The sequence below is a fragment of the Archocentrus centrarchus genome, chromosome 18 (assembly GCF_007364275.1).
Source record: "Archocentrus centrarchus isolate MPI-CPG fArcCen1 chromosome 18, fArcCen1, whole genome shotgun sequence".
Taxonomy (NCBI): domain Eukaryota; kingdom Metazoa; phylum Chordata; class Actinopteri; order Cichliformes; family Cichlidae; genus Archocentrus; species Archocentrus centrarchus.
Window position 1 is genome coordinate 10840217 of NC_044363.1, and position 19147 is coordinate 10859363.

The 19147-nt window shown below is 42.0% G+C and overlaps 1 protein-coding gene across 1 annotated transcript; it reads right to left on the reverse strand.

The window, feature by feature from the left end:
• Nucleotides 1–5595: 5595 nt before the first annotated feature.
• LOC115797449 (uncharacterized) lies at nucleotides 5596–7167 on the reverse strand. The gene is made up of 2 exons (XM_030754031.1): nucleotides 7102–7167; nucleotides 5596–6653 (listed from the first exon to the last, which is right to left on the reverse strand). Exon 2 carries the CDS (start codon nucleotides 6642–6644, stop codon nucleotides 5763–5765), a length of 882 nt encoding a protein of 293 aa, XP_030609891.1. The 5' UTR covers nucleotides 6645–6653; nucleotides 7102–7167; the 3' UTR covers nucleotides 5596–5762.
• Nucleotides 7168–19147: the final 11980 nt, after the last annotated feature.

A 19147-nucleotide genomic window follows, 5' to 3' on the forward strand; every position in this document is an offset into this window, starting at 1 on the left:
ATTCATTTGCGCAGCTCTCTGAAGGTCTGCTACAGCATTTCAGTCAGGTTGAGGTCTGGACTCTGGGCCAGGGAAGCACTTTGATCCTTTTCTATTTCAGTTGTTCTGTTGCTGCTGTTTCAGACAACATTTAGTTGTTGGGCAGAGCCTCACATCTGACTCTGGAATAATTTGGTATTCAGAGGAGTTCATGGCGGACTCAATGACTGCAAGGTGCCCAGGTCCTGTGGCTGTAAAAAGAACTCAAATCATCAGCCCTCCACCAGTATGCTGACAGCTGGTGGTGAGAGGTGTTTGTGCTGATATGCTGTGTTTGGTTTTCTCCAAATGTGGTGCTGTGCCTCCACATGTCCACTCTGGTGTCATCTGTCCAAAGGACATTGTTGCAGAAGTTTTGTGGCTGGTTCAGCTGTAACTTTGCAAACCTAAGCTGTGCTGCTGTGTTCTTTTAGAGAGCAGAGGCTTTCTCCTGGCAGCCCCTCCAAACGTGCTGTCATGAACTTTAACATGTATCATGCTAACTGAGGCTTGCAGAATCGGAGATGCAGCTCTTGGGTTTCATGCAGTTTCTCTGAGCATTGCACGATGGGACATCTTCTCCTGGGAAGACTGACAGCTGTCTTGAATTTTTTCCACTGCTGAATGATAAACTTGGCCTTATAACCCACCCCAGATTGATGGGCATCCTTGGCATCGTGTTAACACACCTGAATGATGCAGAACAGCAAAGTGCCAAAACATCTGCTTGTACAGAGGTGCTCACACTTGCAGATGATCAATTATTAAAGTGCATTTGATCAGAACCTCCTGGCTGCTCTTAATTTCCATGGAAACAGTAAGGGTGCATGAATTTTTTCACACGCAGTGCAATACTGCATGTCATGAGTTATTGTTTTTATTTGGAGTGGCACAGTGGTGTGGTGGTTAGCATTGTTGCCTCACAGCTAGAAGGTCTGGATTCAGTTCTGCCTCTCTGTGTGGAGTTTGCATGTTCTCCCTGGGCTTCTCCGGGTACTCTGGTTTCCTCCCACAGTCCAAAGGGTTACATTAACTGGTGACTCTAATTGCCCATAGGTGTGAATGTGAGTGTGAATGGTTGTCTGTTTCTCTGTTAGTCCTGCGACAGCCTGACAACCTTTACAGGTTGTACCCTTCTTCTCGCCCTGTGACAGCTCAGCTAGGCTGTGCTGTTGAACAGAAGAAACAGCCTTTATTGTCCCGCAAAGGGGAAATTCAGGTGCGAATGAGTTCCTGAGTAGATCCAAAGGTTAATGTGAGTAAGGTGATCTCTCCTTTAAGGTTACAGTTCAGAGGAGCTGACTCCAAAGCTCTCAGACATCCAGGTTTGAGCCGCTCCACTTTGGTAATGGTAGTGTTTTTAGGAACTGATAAAAAGAAACTGTGGTTGATAGACAGTATGCTGTGTGTCAATAAAATAGCTTACATTTGTGAAGCCTTCATGTTTGTGTTTTAAGGAATGAAACAGTAGGTTTGTTATACACACACCACCTGTAAACTTTAGATTATAAAGATTTTGCTACACTTAAACATTTTATTGCCTTTGACTTTTTCCTCCCAAATAAATTCAGCATAATTTGTATGTGCGCTACATGTGTTGTACGTGTGTTTGATCTGAACTCTTTGGAGAACATTTTCCACATGGAAAAGAAAGGAAAAATGAAAATGTTCCTGGTTGTGTTCATGCTTCAGGTCTGTGTAATGGTTCTTTCTTCCAGACTTTGACCACAGCTCAGTCCCAGCTGTCAGTGTGTCCTTGTACTTCTGTTACCTTGCAGATGGGGGTACGCCTGGCCTTAAATTCTAATGGCCTCTGTGACTCTGGTCTATCTCATGACATGAGTCATGCTGAGTTTGTGTCTTTTAGTTTAAATTGTGAGTGTGTACTTCACATAGGAAGGGAGTCACAGGAAAGAGTGACGTCTTATTTAAATGAGAGAATTCAGCTTATTTTTAACAAAGTGTGTCAAATGTTTTGTGTTTCTGAGTTTAATGCAGTCACTCAGTGATAGTGTTTTTTTAAAAAGCACTTTTCAAAATGATAAAATATTTTCGTCTAGTTTACAGGTGAGTACCGTCAGTCAGGGGTGACAGGTCCATGTACGAGCCGCTTTACTTTGAAAGGTTAAAAAAGCACGCACCATAATTGTTATTGTAACAAAACTGAAGAGCTCAAAGAATCTGAACGTGTATATCTGAAAGTGTGTTTGGACTGTGTTACAGTTTTAAAGGAACAGCTTTAATGTACAAAATCTTGGCTAATTGATACCTGTCAGATGATACAGAAATATTTGTAAATGAGTGATTTTCTTTCTAGTTCACAGCTGAGTGGGGCTGGACCTGCAGCTCCCAGCGAGCTGTAATTAAAGAGCAACAGATCCAAGTTTGAGCTGCTTGGTTTTGAGACAGAGACACAAAGGTGATCCAAAACAGGCAGAAGCTCAAAACTCTCCGTTTTACATGTCAGAAGTCCATAAAAAGTCCATAAATCCAAATGGAGAACAAAATAAAGTCCTAGATACAAACCGAACATTTCAAAAGGAAAACAGACCCATTAATAAAGAAAACACAAACTATTTGGGCTGCGTCCACACGTAAACCAGTATTTTTGGTTTTTTTTAAGCCAAGATATTTTCAACAGCAAGCCAAAGAAACAGTTGTCAATATAACCCCACGTAGAAGCCTACAAACAACATAATGCAAAGTTTGACATGCAAAAAGGAGAAAATGATGCACACCTATTACGATGCGAGACAAGATCTCAGTTTTCCTCGTCCACAGAAACTGAGTCTTTCAGAAGCTTCGCTTTCAGTGATCGGGTTTTTTGATTATCATCCACACTTAACTTTTTAGTCACTAAAAATGGAAAAAAGTCCTTCCAGGGTGGCTCAGCATCTCTGCTTACGCCTGGACGAGGAGATTTGTCTCGTAATGTCAAAGGCGTGCCCCCTTTATCTCCTTTTCTACTTTAGACTGAGTGGTGCTTTCAGATGACTGAGAAAAACAGCTCAAAAGGCAAATTTAGCTTTTCTCTAACGTAAGACTGTCCACTCTCTTTTAGTGACATCAAACACTTAAGCACTCATCCAACTTTACTTTGTGGACAAACAGAAATAAAAAATATCACTAACAGACATTTGTTGCTTTATTGAGGAATGAAAATGTTGTGTAACCTGTTCTGCCTCCTACAGACCAGTAACTGGGAAAACATCCACCTGCCCAGTATGCAGGCATGTTATGAAGGATCCAGTCCAGCTCATTTGTGAACACTGGTCATGTCTCCGCTCAGAACTGGACCAGTCTGATTCACCTGCAGATTACCCTTGTGATCAGTGTGGGAGGAAATCCAGGAAAATATCTGAACAACAGAACGACACTGAGAGAGACTCCAGTAAGTTCAGATACTTTCTGCCTTTTTATTACTGCTACTGCAAAGATAATGCAAGTAATACAACAACACACTGGGTACCATTTGTAAACAAAAAACAGAGTTGGGTTTTTTTTTTCTCAAATGAAACTGATTCCTGCAGGAAGCACAGTGGACCTTCAGACTATGATACCTGTTAGTGTGTTATGTTCAACACAAGTTTGGAACTTCAAAATCTAAATGCTGGATTGACAAGAATATGATTTGATATTTCTCTTTATTTAATTTTAGAAAAATTTAAGTGATATTTTCAGTTTATTATTTCCCTCTTGTGTATGGGGCGGATGCAATATGATGAAGGAATACAAATAGAGTCCCAGACAGGGAAGGAGGCACCCTGGTCCAGTTACTGAGATACACAGCAGGATTTTGAACCTTGAAATATCTTTTTATCTTTCTAACATGTTTCACATAATCATGAACCACAAAGTCTAACTTGTTCATGCAGTCAATGAGGGTCAGTTGAGGTCTGAGAGCGGCTGCTTCTCTGTATCAGTAACAAAGACAGTTCAGTTCAATTTTATTTATATAGCACCAATTCACAGCAGCTGCTCTGATTCTGGCATGTCTACTCAGGAGCACTGTGCAGACATGCCAACACATGCAGCAGTGACAGTCTGCTTATGATTTTTGTTGTCGTTGTTGTTTTTGCATTGCAGAATATTTTGTGATGCAGCTCTAAAAATCAAAACTGTTGTACCCACAGGGGATGAGAGAGAAGCTTGTGCCATGATGCCGGAACCAAGAAACCTCCAGCAGAACCAGCCTGAGGGAGGGGCAGACTGACTGCAGCTCAGACAAGAAATAAGAAGCTGCAGGTCTGACCTTCATGGGGAATTCTGATATTTTGGACACTCAGCTGTGAATATTTCTAGGATTTTTGTGAGGTTCCTGTAAAATGTGACAATTTCCAATCTGAGAAGTCCAAGTCTAAACCGCGGCTCTCTCCAACTGTTTTTGAATTGATAGTACTTTTAGGATAAAATTTTTTTTTTAAAAGTTATGTTTAGCTTAGAGCTGTGCTCTTCTGGGGAGGGGAGCACAGGCAGCTGGCTGGGAAGGCCTGTGTCTCCCTGAACAAGATTGCCCGTGTACACGTGATTCTTCTGATTCTTTAATATATTAAATGTTAATATATTAGGTGTCTTCCTTCACAAATAAAAAACACGCACTGACATGACTCCACCAGATCCAAGCCAAGATACCGACAAGAAAATCTTGACTTGACTTTCTAATATTTATATTACAATGTTCTTCATGATTGTGTCTTGCTGCTTGATGTTTTTGTATATTTTTTATTGTATTTTTGTCTATATACAAATGCCTTTCAGACTTACAGGTTACTAGTTATGGTTTTTCACTAATCTGTTTTAACTATGGTATTATTCTTTTTATACGTATGCATCTCTTACACAATTTAAGCTCTTCAGCTTTTTCAACGTTTGCATATACTCATATGAATATCTTATAATACCACTGCTTAGACTCTTTACCTGATTGTTGATTATATTCACGTGTTATATTGGATGTTGCCGTTTTCTTTGTTCCTTGTTTGGGCAGTAGGCACACTTGACCACATGACTCTGTCGAGATGTGGGCGTGTATAAATAACATGTTTCCTGTAAAGTTGTTAGGTGTGAAGGAGGGCACCTGTAGCCTGAAACGTTAGTCCTTTTAACGTTTTTGTATTCGATTTTTCATCCAGGAGCTTCGTGTGTGGACTTCCTTTTCTTTCTGCTTCTTTTTGTTTGATCTTTTTTGGATTGTGTGTGTTTTCATCGTCTTGTAGAACGAGATGAGAGACCACAAATTTAAAGATGAAATTGCTTTTTTTCTTTGAATTTTAACACCAACGAAATGCTGAGTCTGTGAGCTGTGTTTAAATCTTTTGTGTACTTTATAAATATTATGTATCTTGTGTTTTATTGTTGTACTGTGCAGCACTTTGGACCCTGTGGGTGATTTTTAAAGTGCTTTATAAATAAAGTTGGATTGGAGGGTGAGCTTCAGACTGGGGAAGAACAATTATTACCAACCATCAGATGAAACTTTGACACATGACACAAAAATTTTTAAGATGCTAAAGAGACTTTATTGAAACAGAGACAATCATCAAAATAAAGTGATACAGGATCAATCAAACTGATTGACTGATTGATTGATTGATTGATTGTAGGATCAATAATCATTGGTGGAGTCAAACCTCTGAGATCACAGTGATTGAACATCATTTCAGAAAGAAAGAAAAAAAAACCCAATTAAACAGGAACATTGTTCACTGTTTGGTTTCTGCTCGGCTCTGCCACCATGATGGCTCTCACTGGTAATAACACAGGTACAGGACATCACCATTGTTGCCTGTATTGAGGTTTTTTTTAATGACCTCGATCCCCGCCCTCTCATAAGGCTGCACAGCTGCCTGGTTAACGATCACAGTGACGGCCTTGATGGGTTTTTTGCTGCAGACATCTTTCTTGTACCACAGGAACACCTGGTTTCCTCCAGTCCCCTGGTTCAGGTCCTGGTTCACTACGGTGTAGCCCTGGTTTTGAAAGGCCTGGTATTCTTCATCATTGGTGGAAACTTGCAGATCTCGAACGACATTGTTGGTGTCAGTGCTCAGACGGTACCAGACATAGACGTAGGCCCCTCCTCCACCTCTGTTGGTGTCTTCATCCACTTGATTGTAGCCCTCATTGAAACGGTCAGAGTCTCCCTCAAAGTCAGCGCTGGCAGTGATGTCACAGATGTAGGCTGGTTTCTGTCTCTTCACCCACAGGTAGATCCAGTTTCCTCCAGCTTTCCGGTTCAGATCACAGGCCAGTCTCTCCCAGCCGTGTTTGAACTTCTCAGCTTCATCTGCAGCTTCTGTAGTGACATCAAGGTCCACAATAGGAATATCGTGGGCTGAGGAACCTTTGTAGTACCACAAATAGATGTAGTCGCCACCTGCTCCAGCATTGAGGTCTTTGTCGATCTTGTGGTACCCTGCTTTGATCAGGCCCTCACTCATCTGATGAGTGAATGAAAACTGAATCCTGGTGACTGCTGGGCAGCTGCCTTTTTTGTACCACAGGTAGATGTAGTTTCCTCCAGATCCTTTGTTCAGTTCAACATTGATTTTGCTGAAGCCTTGTTCACGAAGGTGACTCTCCTGAGCTTCATCCAGAGACACTTCAATATCAGTGATGTGGGACATTTTGAGTTCCTGCATCAAATAATTATGAACAAAAGCACAAAAACATGTTAAGAGATTGTTGAGAGTGAAATCCTGAAAGGAATTTGGATAAAAATGAAATTTTACAAATGTGAATACTGAAGATTGAACCTTTAAGCATAAAAATATCATTTTTCCTCTCATCTACTAAAGGTTTTGCTTTTTGGGAAAATTGTCGGTTTCAACGTGATGCCTTCCATCAATCGTGGAACAAAGTTTGAGACGAAGGCTTAAAGTTTCATTTAGATCCTAAAAATAAAGTGCACTCAGTGGAGCACATGAAGAACAGCCTGAATACGTGTTTTCTGAAAAAGCTTACCCTGGCTGCAGTCTAACTGCACCCAAACTGCAACATCATGATGATGTTAATATGTTTTAGGCAGCATGAAATAAATAAATAGAGAAAACAAAGATGAGGAGTGAGTGGTTGTAGACTTACGTGCGTGCAGTCTCCTCTTTGTCTGCAGGTCTGACACAAAAAGCGCTGCCTTTATATTCACGGTAGGGTCAGCTGGATTGTGAAATCAGCCAAAGCGTGTCGTTTTCTTAGGAAATAAGAATGAATGGTGCAACTCATTAATCTGGTTCATCCACTTCCTTTAATTGCTCTGCTGCACAGAATAAACAGAAACTTGAGTTCCTCTCCACAAACACAAACTCTCTTTCAGAGAAAATGAGCTGCAAAGACAGTAAAACCACATTTCTGCAAATGACAGATAGAAGTCACTGCTATCATCTTCTTTCGCTCCTCTGCTTTACATTAAAGACCATACCTCACTGAATTTCTGCTACTGTATATCAGACACACACACACACACACACACATTTATAAACCTTTTGATTCCTTTTGATTAGATAATACCATTATAATAATGGACAGTATTAAAGAGTGTTTTCAAAGCTTTTTTAGTGTGATGTTTCTCATGGTGATGACCTAAAATTGACCTCCTGATGCAGGAGGTCAACATGAATTCTGTGGAAACAATGTGCTGGGTTATTGGGTAATACAGTTCCTGTCAGTAAGTTCAGGTCATGTCCTCAGCCGGTCGTGTGTGAGATCTGCTGGTTTCAGCCAACTGGAAGATCAAACACTGTCTGCACACATGGAAGTTCACAACTGCTCGCTCAGCATCTGTGTTTTCGTTCATATTATTCAAAACATATTAACAATTTAATAAATTACATTTTAAAAAACAGATAAAAGAATTGGAGTTAACTTCTAGCAAAAGCAGAGTCTAAAGGACACTTGGTGGCTGTCCTGCACAGTGTGCCTAACACCTAAACAGCTTCAGGGGTGCATGCAAACACATGACCCTCTTTGTGTTATGGAGAAGGGGTTAAACATGGACTTTTAAGCACAATAGTCTCTAGATGTCTCATGAACGCGTGGCTGTGCACCTGTACTCTATTGTTTTTAAGAAGAAAAATTCATCAGGAAACATATTTACATCAGCCTTTGTTCTTCATAGCGCAGGATATTACTGAATTAAACCAGCTGATCAAAACAGTTTGAGGAAAAAAAAGGGGAAATAAAAAAAAAATCACAGTAGTAACACTTTGATTAAATCAACTCATCTGAAGTAAACCTAAACACAAACCCACTGAGAGGAGGGGGGGTGGGGGTTTGGCCCTAACATGCACAACCAAATGATGATGATCTGACAGCAGATAAAATGATCAGATTACTGATGTTTTTATAATAGTTTGATCACATCAAACAAATCAAATGGTTTCTAATCTAAAATACGGGACAGAAAGATGATGACTGAAGCGTCTTTTATCTGTTGCTAACTTGTCATGTCCCGGGTCTTTAACCCTGTGTTTCCCTGCTCTCTTGGATTTAGTTGCCATTTTGGACCTTGTTGTCCCTGCACTTACCAGTAAAAGGCACACTTTACTGTACATACTGTTCAGCCAACTTCTTACTAGTTTGTACTGAAGTCCAGCTTTTGTTGTTTGGGTGCTGGGGGGCCTCCTGCATTAGTCCCAGCTCTTCACCACCTGGTGGTACTCCTCTGTAAGTGTGACTGTGCTGTGCTGCGACTCCAAATGTTTCTTCATATTTGATGTAGTGTTTTTGAAGCTAGTTAGTGCAGAACTAACCTTGATATTGTCATCTTTAGCTGACACAAACTCACAATAGTGTCTGTATTTCAGCTAGAAAACGTGCATCTCTCGCCTCCCTCCACTGTTTACGTTTGTGTCACTGTGTGCTATTATTGATGAAAACAGGACTTAATTGTTGCATCGGCCAGACGTCACTCCCCGAGACGCAAGAAGAAAGCAAAAATATATCTTTGTACTGAGGAAAAAATAGTAACGCACAGTGCCGTGGATAAGTTACTTTAATCTGAGTACTGGACTGCAAATAGTAACGCGTTAGATTACTCGTTACCGAAAAAAAAGTAGTCAGATTAGAGTAACGCGTTACTAAGTAACATTACTGGTGACATGTTAACCTTACACTTTGTGGGCAGGAACTCAAGTTTCTGATTATGATTCTGTGGAGGAGAGGAATCAAAGCAGGAGGGCCAATCAGATTAAGGAGTGATGAGGAATTGTTCTCCACCTTTGTTTCCTGGCTGGTGATTTCACAGTAAACTGCAGCATGAGTGAGGGTCATCATCCTCGTGGAGAAACTTCTGTAGGACTCAGTCAGTTCTGATAGGATACTTAATCTATTTTTAAAATCAGGTTTCCATCAAAAAATGTTTCTCAGATGTTGCTACTTCTATGATTCATGTTTATAACAAGTGTATCATAACTTTATTTAAACCTGTCCATGTGAACGATGCTGTGCAGCTCTACGAGTTTCCGTAGCTACAGTTCAGGTTTTACACAGGTCACCTTGTCCTGAGTCACCTTACTGATGAAAGGCCTTTATGCTGCGAGGGAATATTAAAGAGAGATCTCCACATCCTCTTTTTCTCTCTGCATCATAAGCAGCTTCATTTAGAATCAGATCAAACTCTGAGGTGGCTTCAAAGAAGAACTTCCTGTGAGGATATCAGTGAAATAAACTGATCCATCCTCATGCTTTTAATTCCACTGAATCCATTTTCAATTACAATGACACACAATTAATCTCAAAATGACCAACAGACATCCAAGTGGTCTGAACACAAACCCTCTGAGACCAGGAACTGATAAATAACTCTGAAAGGAGGGTGGATCAGGTCACTGAGAGATGAGTTTCCCATGCTTACTTCTTGAGAAACTCAGACTTGACCGCAGCTGATTCAACAGTTTAAAGCAGCGGTAATAACAGAAAGGGGGCCCAGTGGGATTTTCTGGTTTTAAAGTGGGCCGCAGCACTCTTGACTTTGGGAAACATTAGTGCAGACAATAACCTTACAATAATAGACGGTATTAAAGATGGTTTTCAAAGGATTTCTAAAGGATTTGTTTCCCACAGAGATGACCTAAAATTGACCTCCTGCATCAGGAGGTCAGCATGAATTCTGTGGAAATTCTGTGGAAAGGTAATTGGGTAATACAGTTACTGTTTCACATTGATTTAATACGGTAAGTTCAGGCCACGTCCTCAGCCTGTCGTGTATCTAAAGGCAGGTCTTTGGATCAGATCAGCAGCTTTCATCCAATCAAACACTGTCTGCACACATGGAAGTTCAGAACTGCTCGCTCAGCATCTGTGTTTTCATTCATATTATTCAAATCCATTTTAACAATTTAATATAATATAATACAGGCAGACTGGAGCTCTACACCAATCTTAATATTTTCCAATAACACACACGGGTTAGTTTTTTTAAAGGCTCCACTGAGGGAAGTTTGATCATTTTTAGGATCTAAATAAAGCTTTAGACCTTCATTTTAACACTTTGTTCCAGCTGAAAACCTGAAGTAATCTGAGCAAACAATGTGATTATGGATGGAAAGTATTGGCTTCCATCTATTCCAAAAAATTGTATTTACAGTATTTTTGTTTGCACTTTATTATTTCATATCTTTTTAAATGTTGAGTCTGGTGCAAACTTGCCGTTTCAGATTTTAAAATGACTGCAGGGTCTTTACTTTACAATACAAAGCACCTTGAGGCGTTTGTTGTGATTTGGCGCTATATGAATAAAACTGAACTGAATTCAAATACTGGCGCTGGAACCCCATCGGTGGAAAAGAGGCCTATGACATCACTGCCAACATGAACTGAGACACCACAAAGTTCAATGAGGCCTACTTCTGAGTGGATGGAGACCCCAACAGAGATGCAGGCGTGCACTGCACCGTCATCTGGTACCGTCAGACGAAGGAACATAGTGAGGCCATCAATGATGCGAAATTCTCCACCTCTGAAGTTCCAGGCCTACAAAGGTGGACCAGAATCTGAACCAGGTGACTGGAGGGCCCCCGGTGTGACTGTGGTACAGTAAGAAGACAGCAAAGGCCCCATACAGGACATCACTTTGATCCTCAACCCAGAGGCCCTGAGAGAGAATAAAAGCACCAATATCCTGGTCACTGATGAAAGCATCAGCCCCAGAGATGCTCCCGAGTACCTGTGTTATTGAGAATGGCCATAGTAACAGAGCTGAGCATGCTCAGTGAGCTGAAACCAAAGATGTTCCTCTTCACTGGTGATGGTTTTCCTTTCCTTTCTGAAATAATGTCCAATCGCTGTGAACTCAGAGGTTTGACTCCACCAGCCAGCAATGAATCAGTCAGTGCCTTTGACTGAGTCTGTATCACTTTATTCTGATGATTGTCTCTGTTTCTATAAAGTCTCTGTAGCATCTGAAATATCTTTGTGTCATGTGTCAGAGCTTCATCTGATGGTTATTAGCAGAATCTCAGCAGGATCAATGCATGAAACACTCACACTGTTATCACAGCAGCACATGCGACCTCATTAGATTCAGGCTCATGATGACAAATTAGAAGTACTACTTACATATGAGGAGATGATGTTTACTCTGAGGATTATTAGCAGCACTTGTATTTGGATCCAGGTGCTGAGCAGCATTTCTTTGATTGATCCAGGTGTGGATGAGATGAGTTTGTGGTGTTGTTGGTCTTTTTGTCCCTTGACGTCGTCTTCAGTGTCAAACACTTTGTGCTGCGTCCTGCGTGCAGGAAAGAAAGCAGAAAGGACTCGTTCCTCTGCTGGACCCCACAGGTTTGGGATTAAAGCCTTTTCTAACTGCTTAGATTGTCATCAGCTGGAAATGCAAACAGACCTTCTGCTTCTTTGTGACTTTTACTGAAAGAGAATAAAACTCTGATAGGTCCAAACGCTGCACACACAGCTGTGCTGCGTTTACAGAGGCTCAGTCAGAGGAGCAGATCATGGCTATTGGCCGCTTGCTCTCAGATGTTCCCTCACGTGCATCTCCTGTGGCTGCAGGGAGACGTGCGCATGAAGCTGAAATGTTCTTTACAATATTGTGATGTTGTTTGGACGAGCAGCAGCAGGAAGATCTAATGAGCACTTTGATGTTTCCTCTGAAGACACACAGAGATGATGTTTCCTTGTAAACTGGAGGCAGACACGTTTATGCCTGCTTCTCCTGCAGCAGCTGTAAAGAACTTTTCACTTTGGGATTTTTTACAATAAAGAAGATTTTAGTATCTTTGTTTCCAGTTGTTTATTTACATCACACTGACAGCATGTGAACACAACATAATTCATCTCAGGGTCAAAGGTCAAACAAAGCTGATTTAGCAGAAGAGTTCTGTAGGGAGAAGTGTAAATAAGCTGCACACTAGACATACCATAAATATAACAATTTAAATAGAAATATAGTATTAAGTAGCATATCGCAGAATTAATCTTCACAACAAGGTGAAGATGTTGAAGTAACAGTGCACAGCAGACAGAAATAAGACTGCATAGCAGAGAAACAACAAAATCACATGCCGATGATTTACTGGAAAAGAACGTGTGTTTTGGTCTGATGTTTGTGTCTACAGGATCCAGATGAGGCCGTTAACAGGCGACAGTGAAGGGCACAGAAGAAGGAACTGATAAGCTGCTACATGCTTGCATATTTCAATAACTGTGTAACTGTGTCTAAGTCTGTGTATGAAAGTTGAACTAAGATAGAGAGCGGGGTCAGACTTGTGTGAAGCTGCACCGACTGGCTACATCAGGCAGCTCCAACAATTCTGAACCAGATTAATCTGTAAACTGTTTGAAATGGCTTTATTAAATTTAATAACTGGACTCCTTATTCCTGTTTTGTGTCATTCCTGTCGATAAACGAACACGCAGAAACCTAAAGGCTTAAGCAGCAGCACACTCTTATTATTTAAATTCCTTCAATTCACATCTGTGGGGTCACTTCAGCTGCTGAACAGGAATTTAAAGATATTCACAATAACACGATGAATCCTTTGATAAAGATCAGTGTCAGTGAGGGGGCGTCTTTACTCTCCACACAGCTCAGTTCTTCAGTCACGCGAGTGCTGAGATGCTACTTCTGAGGACTTCAGGGCAGGAGGAAAGACCGCAGAATAACGTGGACACATTTTCTACAGTCAGACTAACAATAACGCACACAGCTACGAACATTACTGTCAGTCTTTATCGCTGCGTTTAATAAACTCAGAGCATGAAGCTAAAAGACAACATGGATTTTCATTTGCTTGCAGCCTACAAACGTTGTTGACTTAGCGTTCATTCTTGCCCCATGCTGGTCTCGAACCGGGACCCTCTACTTCCCAGCAAACCCATGGGCCGAACCCTTCTCTCTCTCACCCCCACAGACAATCGTAGCCAATCACATCGCTCTATTTGTTCCAATTTCGAGAATCAAAATTTTGGAGTCCAATGGGAGGGCCGGATTTGTTCCAATTTGTTCTTTGACCCTCCCACCGGCAGACTGTGAGTCCCGATTCATTCATTAATTCTTTGCTTTATTTTAATGAAAAACGGAGAAAACCGGTCACAAATCTGTTATTTCAGACTCACAGGAGACTCTCTGAGCTAACCGAGCTGTTTGTTTACTCTGAATTTGTGATGAAGTTTTTTGTTTTGTTTGTTTGTTTGTTTTTTACGATGTTTAGCTAACGTACCGGCCGATGATGTCAAGTCCGTACTCGGTCACTTATTAATTTTACTGCTGGTAATTCATCACACACACTGTCGGTCAGTGTGCTTTGTTAACCAGCTAGAGTTCATGCTGTTTGACGCTGTTTGATTGGTGTAAACAACGCAAACTGTACATCCGGTGACTTCTCCCACTGTCGGTTTGTGAGTTTGGAGTCTGGAAATGACTGAAATGATTTATGAGAGGACGATCCAGATCATAAAGGACTTTATTCCCCTCCTGTAACATCAATCTAATAACACCACCTCCATCATCTGCATCTTGCTGGTGATGACGATGATGGAAATGATGCTGTGTCTCTGAGGGTGCACCGTCACTCGCAGCATCATTTAAAGTCTCCTGACTCCTGAAGTGTTCCTGCAGCTCCTGCTCACATTCATGTCCTCTCTTTAGATGGAGCATGCTCAAATGAGGCCTGGCTACAGGACACAGAGCCCAGGGGTGGTCGAGAGGAGAGAGGGGGGGTTCCCTGTCTTCTAGTCTCCCGCACGGTGCCAGCAGCGCCCTCAGGTGATCTAGACTACGAACCCAGGTATGACTGACCTCCTGCTCCGCAGCACCCCTAAGACTCTGAGGTAACCACGTAAATCTCATATTCACAGCCAAAAACCGTTTTCCTGATTCAGTTTGTTCACAGCTGCTCTTCTCGCCGCTTCTGCTGTTATCAGGAGGAGGCCCCCACCAGAAGAGAAAACCCACCCACAGCCACTTCAGGACCCGCACAGACCACAGTACTGTGGAGGAGTGGCTGGAGGAGACAAAGAGCTTACCGGAGCCCAAAGTATAGACTGGAAATAAAGACTTGAAGACTGTTTTTATAAAGCAGGAGTGAGTGTGGATGGTGGAGCGCTCAGTTTCCATCCTGGATGTTGATGCTTGTTTTTCTTAAACACAGGTGGCACTTTTTCCCTCCTCTGTGGTTTATCTGCTGCTCTTCATTCTGTGACTCTGGACTGATTTTCTTTGAAAAGAACTTTTCATTTTTAGATTTTTTTTACAGTAAATAAAATTTAAGCATATTTGTTCCAATCATTTATTTGTACCACACTGACAGCATGCAATCATAATAAGTCATCTCAGGGTCAAAGGTCAACGATTCAAAGTGCTGAAGCTGATTTAGTAGCAGAGTTCACGTCGGAGGTGATTTCAGCTGCTGAACAGGGATTTAAAGATATTCACAGCAGCGTGATGGAGTCCTGCGATTAAAGTTCAGAGTCAGTGAGGGACGGCTTTACTCTCCACCCCACATTTCAGTCCTTCAGTCACACGAGCGCTGAGACGTCACTTCTGTGGACTTCACGTCAGGAGGAAAGACTGCAGAATAACGTGGACACACCGCAGACATTACCTATACATACACACCTAAAAATTGTTGGTTCCCTTCCATTAAAGAAAGAAAAACCCTCAATGGTCACTGAAATAGTAACTTGAAAAAGTAGAGTCTGCACACCAGAGAAAGCTCCTGAATAATTTTAATACATTTACCACAATGTGACATTTTGGGCCCCACTGCCCTCCTTCAGACAGAGGACATTACAGGAAACACGCTGTATACACACACCCACATCTAATCATGTGAGCATCAATGCCCATCAAACTAAGAAAAGCACACATGTAAGGTTGTGCACATAATTATATACAGTTATATGATTAAATCTATACATCACCCTTAAAATGCATATGGACAACAAGTGAAAAATATAGAGTAAATTTTTTAAATATATATTTATTAATTTTTTCAACAAATATAAACAAAAATACAAAAAAAGAAAGTAAAATTTAGACAAAACATTTGGCCCATAAACAAACACATGATCAGTTTCTAGAGTCCCAATCCGATATTAGCTGCATATACAAAAAAAGATATAGCACTTAGTATTATTAGTAACTAAAACAAAACCATATTCACTGACAATATTTACAATACAAAGGCTCTTGTAAAGATTTTAGAAATATTCATTCCCATATATAACAAAAAGGGTTCCCATGTTTAGCAGCCTGCATGTAAGACAATCAAGAGATGCGCAATTCCAAACAGGCTTCTGCCATTGTGTTGTAGAAGGAATTTTTTCCATCATACAGTTAAGACGACGACATTTTCTTGCACAGAAAGTTAACATTCTGTAAAGCTTTCTATTATATTTATCAGTAACAGTTGAGTCAGTCATCCCTAGGAATAAAAATAAAGGATTGTTGTTTAATTTAATAGAAAAAAAATTATTCACCAATAATCTGCCAGAATTGCTTAGCTTTAATGCAAGACCAGAAACAATGTGTGAGAGTGCCCATCTCAGTTTTACATTTTAAACACTGGAGATAAAGTAGGTTTGAATTGTTGCCTTCGGTGAGGTGAAATGTGGGCTCTCAACAATCATAAGCTGGGTCGCTTTGATTCTGTTGCAAACAATCCACTCATCATCTGTTATATTAGAAGTTCTCTTTCCCACAGATCTTTCAAATAAAATGTTTTACTTGCTTTGTGATTTTTAAGAGCATTATAGAATAAATAGAGTAAATTGACTGTATGGTGGTGTGGTGGTTAGCACAGCCTCACAGCTAGAAGGTCTGGGTTTGAATCCACTTTGGCTCGGGCCTTTCTGTGTGGAGTTCACACGTTCTCCCCGTGTCTGCGTGGGTTTCCTACAAAAGACATGCGTTTACTGGGGTTACATTAACAGCCTGTAAGTCAATATGCAAAAAGCAATGTGTATAATAGTAATCAAATGATCATATAGGAATGGCACAGACAAAAATAGATGAATAAATCAGAGCCTATCATACATTAAATTTTTTTAAATAATCAGCTCAGAGGAAAGAGTCCTGACTGAGGAAGGCAGCTGTGCCTGAAGTGTTGAGTTCAGGAGCATTCTCTGGTGTGCAAACTCTGCACACTAGACTAAAAACACCCAGTGGCCTCTTTCCCACCAACAGGGTTCCAGAGCCCGTTCCGTAATTTGAACCGTGAGGCGGGTTTTCCACCGCTGAAACACTCTGTGCTCGGCCGAAAAACGGGTTCAATTCCCTCCCCGCAAATTAGCTGGTCTGGAACCAGGAACGCGCACCGAAAGCGGCAGAAGGGCGTGACTCTGCTGTCTCAACATTAAGTTTTCTACCATATTACATGTGTATTACATGAGAAAAGCAAAACGATTTTCACGGCTGTGAATTAGGTTGGGCTCTAAGGCTGAACTTGCTGCTTTGTATCAGTTCATATGACAGATAAAAGGACACAAAGTGCGTACTTGTCGTCTTGCTCTAATCGCTGTCTGTGTTTCCCTCTGTGCTGCACACAGATGCTGCAGTAGTTTGGTTTGGACCGTAAAACGTATTTGCAGCACAAGAAATGGGAGCGTGTTCTCCCACGTTTGTGCGCTTCGGCTTCCGTGTCCAGACGAGGACCCGCCCACATTCATACGTAAAGGAGCAGTTCACAGAAATGCGGTGGGAACGCGGGCCCGTTCTTAAGCGTTTCGCCGGTTCCTTGGGATCGGCTCGGGAACTTGCTCCGGCTCCGGAACCTCGGCGGTGGGAAAGTAGCAAGTGTGTCAGTGGGATTTACTCTGCTGGCGTCTCCTTGACTGAGTGAAAACAGGAACAGGCAAAACTAGCAGCTTCCTGTTGCCTTCACTCTGGTTCCTGTTTGAAAAGTTCACTTTGAGTCCAACATATTTACTCCCTCCCTGGATAGAAGGCGTTCTTCCCCCTTCACTGCTTAACCGCACTCTGCGCTGCACATCCTGATGTCTGGGAGGGTACAGAAATTGCTGATGAGTCTAGGTTTATCAGAAAGCTCCTGAAGGTTCCTGACCTGCAGCAGGTCTGGGTTAGCTTCAGGGCGTGCTGATACACCGGCTGGCTGTCGAGGCCCTGAACTTCCTGAGAGTAACAAACAAAGAGAAGAGGGAAGCGGTGAGCGAGCAGAAATGCAAAATGAAAAATGTTCTTCTTTTGAAAATTCAGATCCACAGAAAACAATGAGGTCATTTCTACAGTTACATCATCATTAGTAGAAGGTGCAGCCAAGAGAGTTACCTCAGAGACTGAGGAGCTCTGCAGAGCATGAGCCGGGATTTCAGGAATGGCATCCTGATGGAGGGGGCGGCGGGACCGGGTGGCTCAGACCTGGATGCTTCAGCTGACTGGGCTGCTGCTGCTGTGCTGGGGGACAGTTGGGTCTCTGACATCCTCATCCACCTCCTCAAGTGTCTCAATGGCAGCAGCCTCATATGGAGTGAGGGTCCAGGCTGACACCTTCAGAGACACATGACTCTCAGCTCATTCCACCTCATCAGTCCATCAACCAGGAATGCCTGGAAGTATTTGGTACTAACTGCCATCCTTGAGTGTTTGGAATCTAACACAAAATCTGGAAAAAAAATAGACTTTTACATTTATTAATGATATTTAATCCCAGACTGAGATACACCTGTATTCACCTGGGATGGACCGGCTGAGCTGGAGAAGTAAGGACTGCAGAGACGTGGAGCCCCGAGCATAGAGATAAACAGCAGACCTACTCCACCCATCGTCAGCCTGCCGGTCTCACTGTCACATGTTGAATGCAGCTGAGGTGGTGCCTCAGCAACAGCAGCAACCCGCTCACTATTATTTTCTTAAAAAGCCACAATCGTCCAAAGAGGTCATCCAGCCTAAATGATTTCCACCCTGTGGCCCTCACACCAGTAATCATGAATTGCTTTGAGCGGCTGCTTCTCCAGCACATCAAAGACCACCCCCCACCCCCACCAGTTTGCATATCATGCAAACTGATCCACTGAGGACCCCCTCCACCCGATTGATATTTATTTAACAGACTCATAGCCCACACACATAAAAAAAAAAACAAAGACCAACCATACATAACAACAACTTATAAAAGACTTGCATACCAGTGTTTCCACAAAGATGACTGGTAGCGTAATGCACTAGCAGAAGAGTCCTGGATAAAGGACTTTTTAACCAACCGGCCCCAGACTGTGAGACTTGGCCTCCATTTGTCTGCCTCATTGATCTGCCTCAAACTTCACAGGCTTAATGGGAGGGTAAGGGAGACTGGACACACCCATCTATCAGCTTTGTTTCACACTCATAACGCCACCTAGTGGCAACAGGAAATCCGAAGTACGCTAATAATATTCATCCTATGATCATTGCAATTGATTTGATGGCTGCGAGAACCTCCGAGCGCGGCTCGGCTGGAGCGTGCCATGGGTCGACGCGCGCCGGGTGCGAGGGCCCGATCATCGCCACTTGCGGCTTTAATATTATAGATTGTATTTTTATTTCATATTTGTATCTTAAAGCATGTACTGCTATTCTGCTGATGTCCATTTTCTCTGTTTAGATGGAAAACCCAAATTTCAGGAGGGCCCCAAATGGGACCCTCATATTGAGGGCATCCCCTGCTGCCCAAGCCCT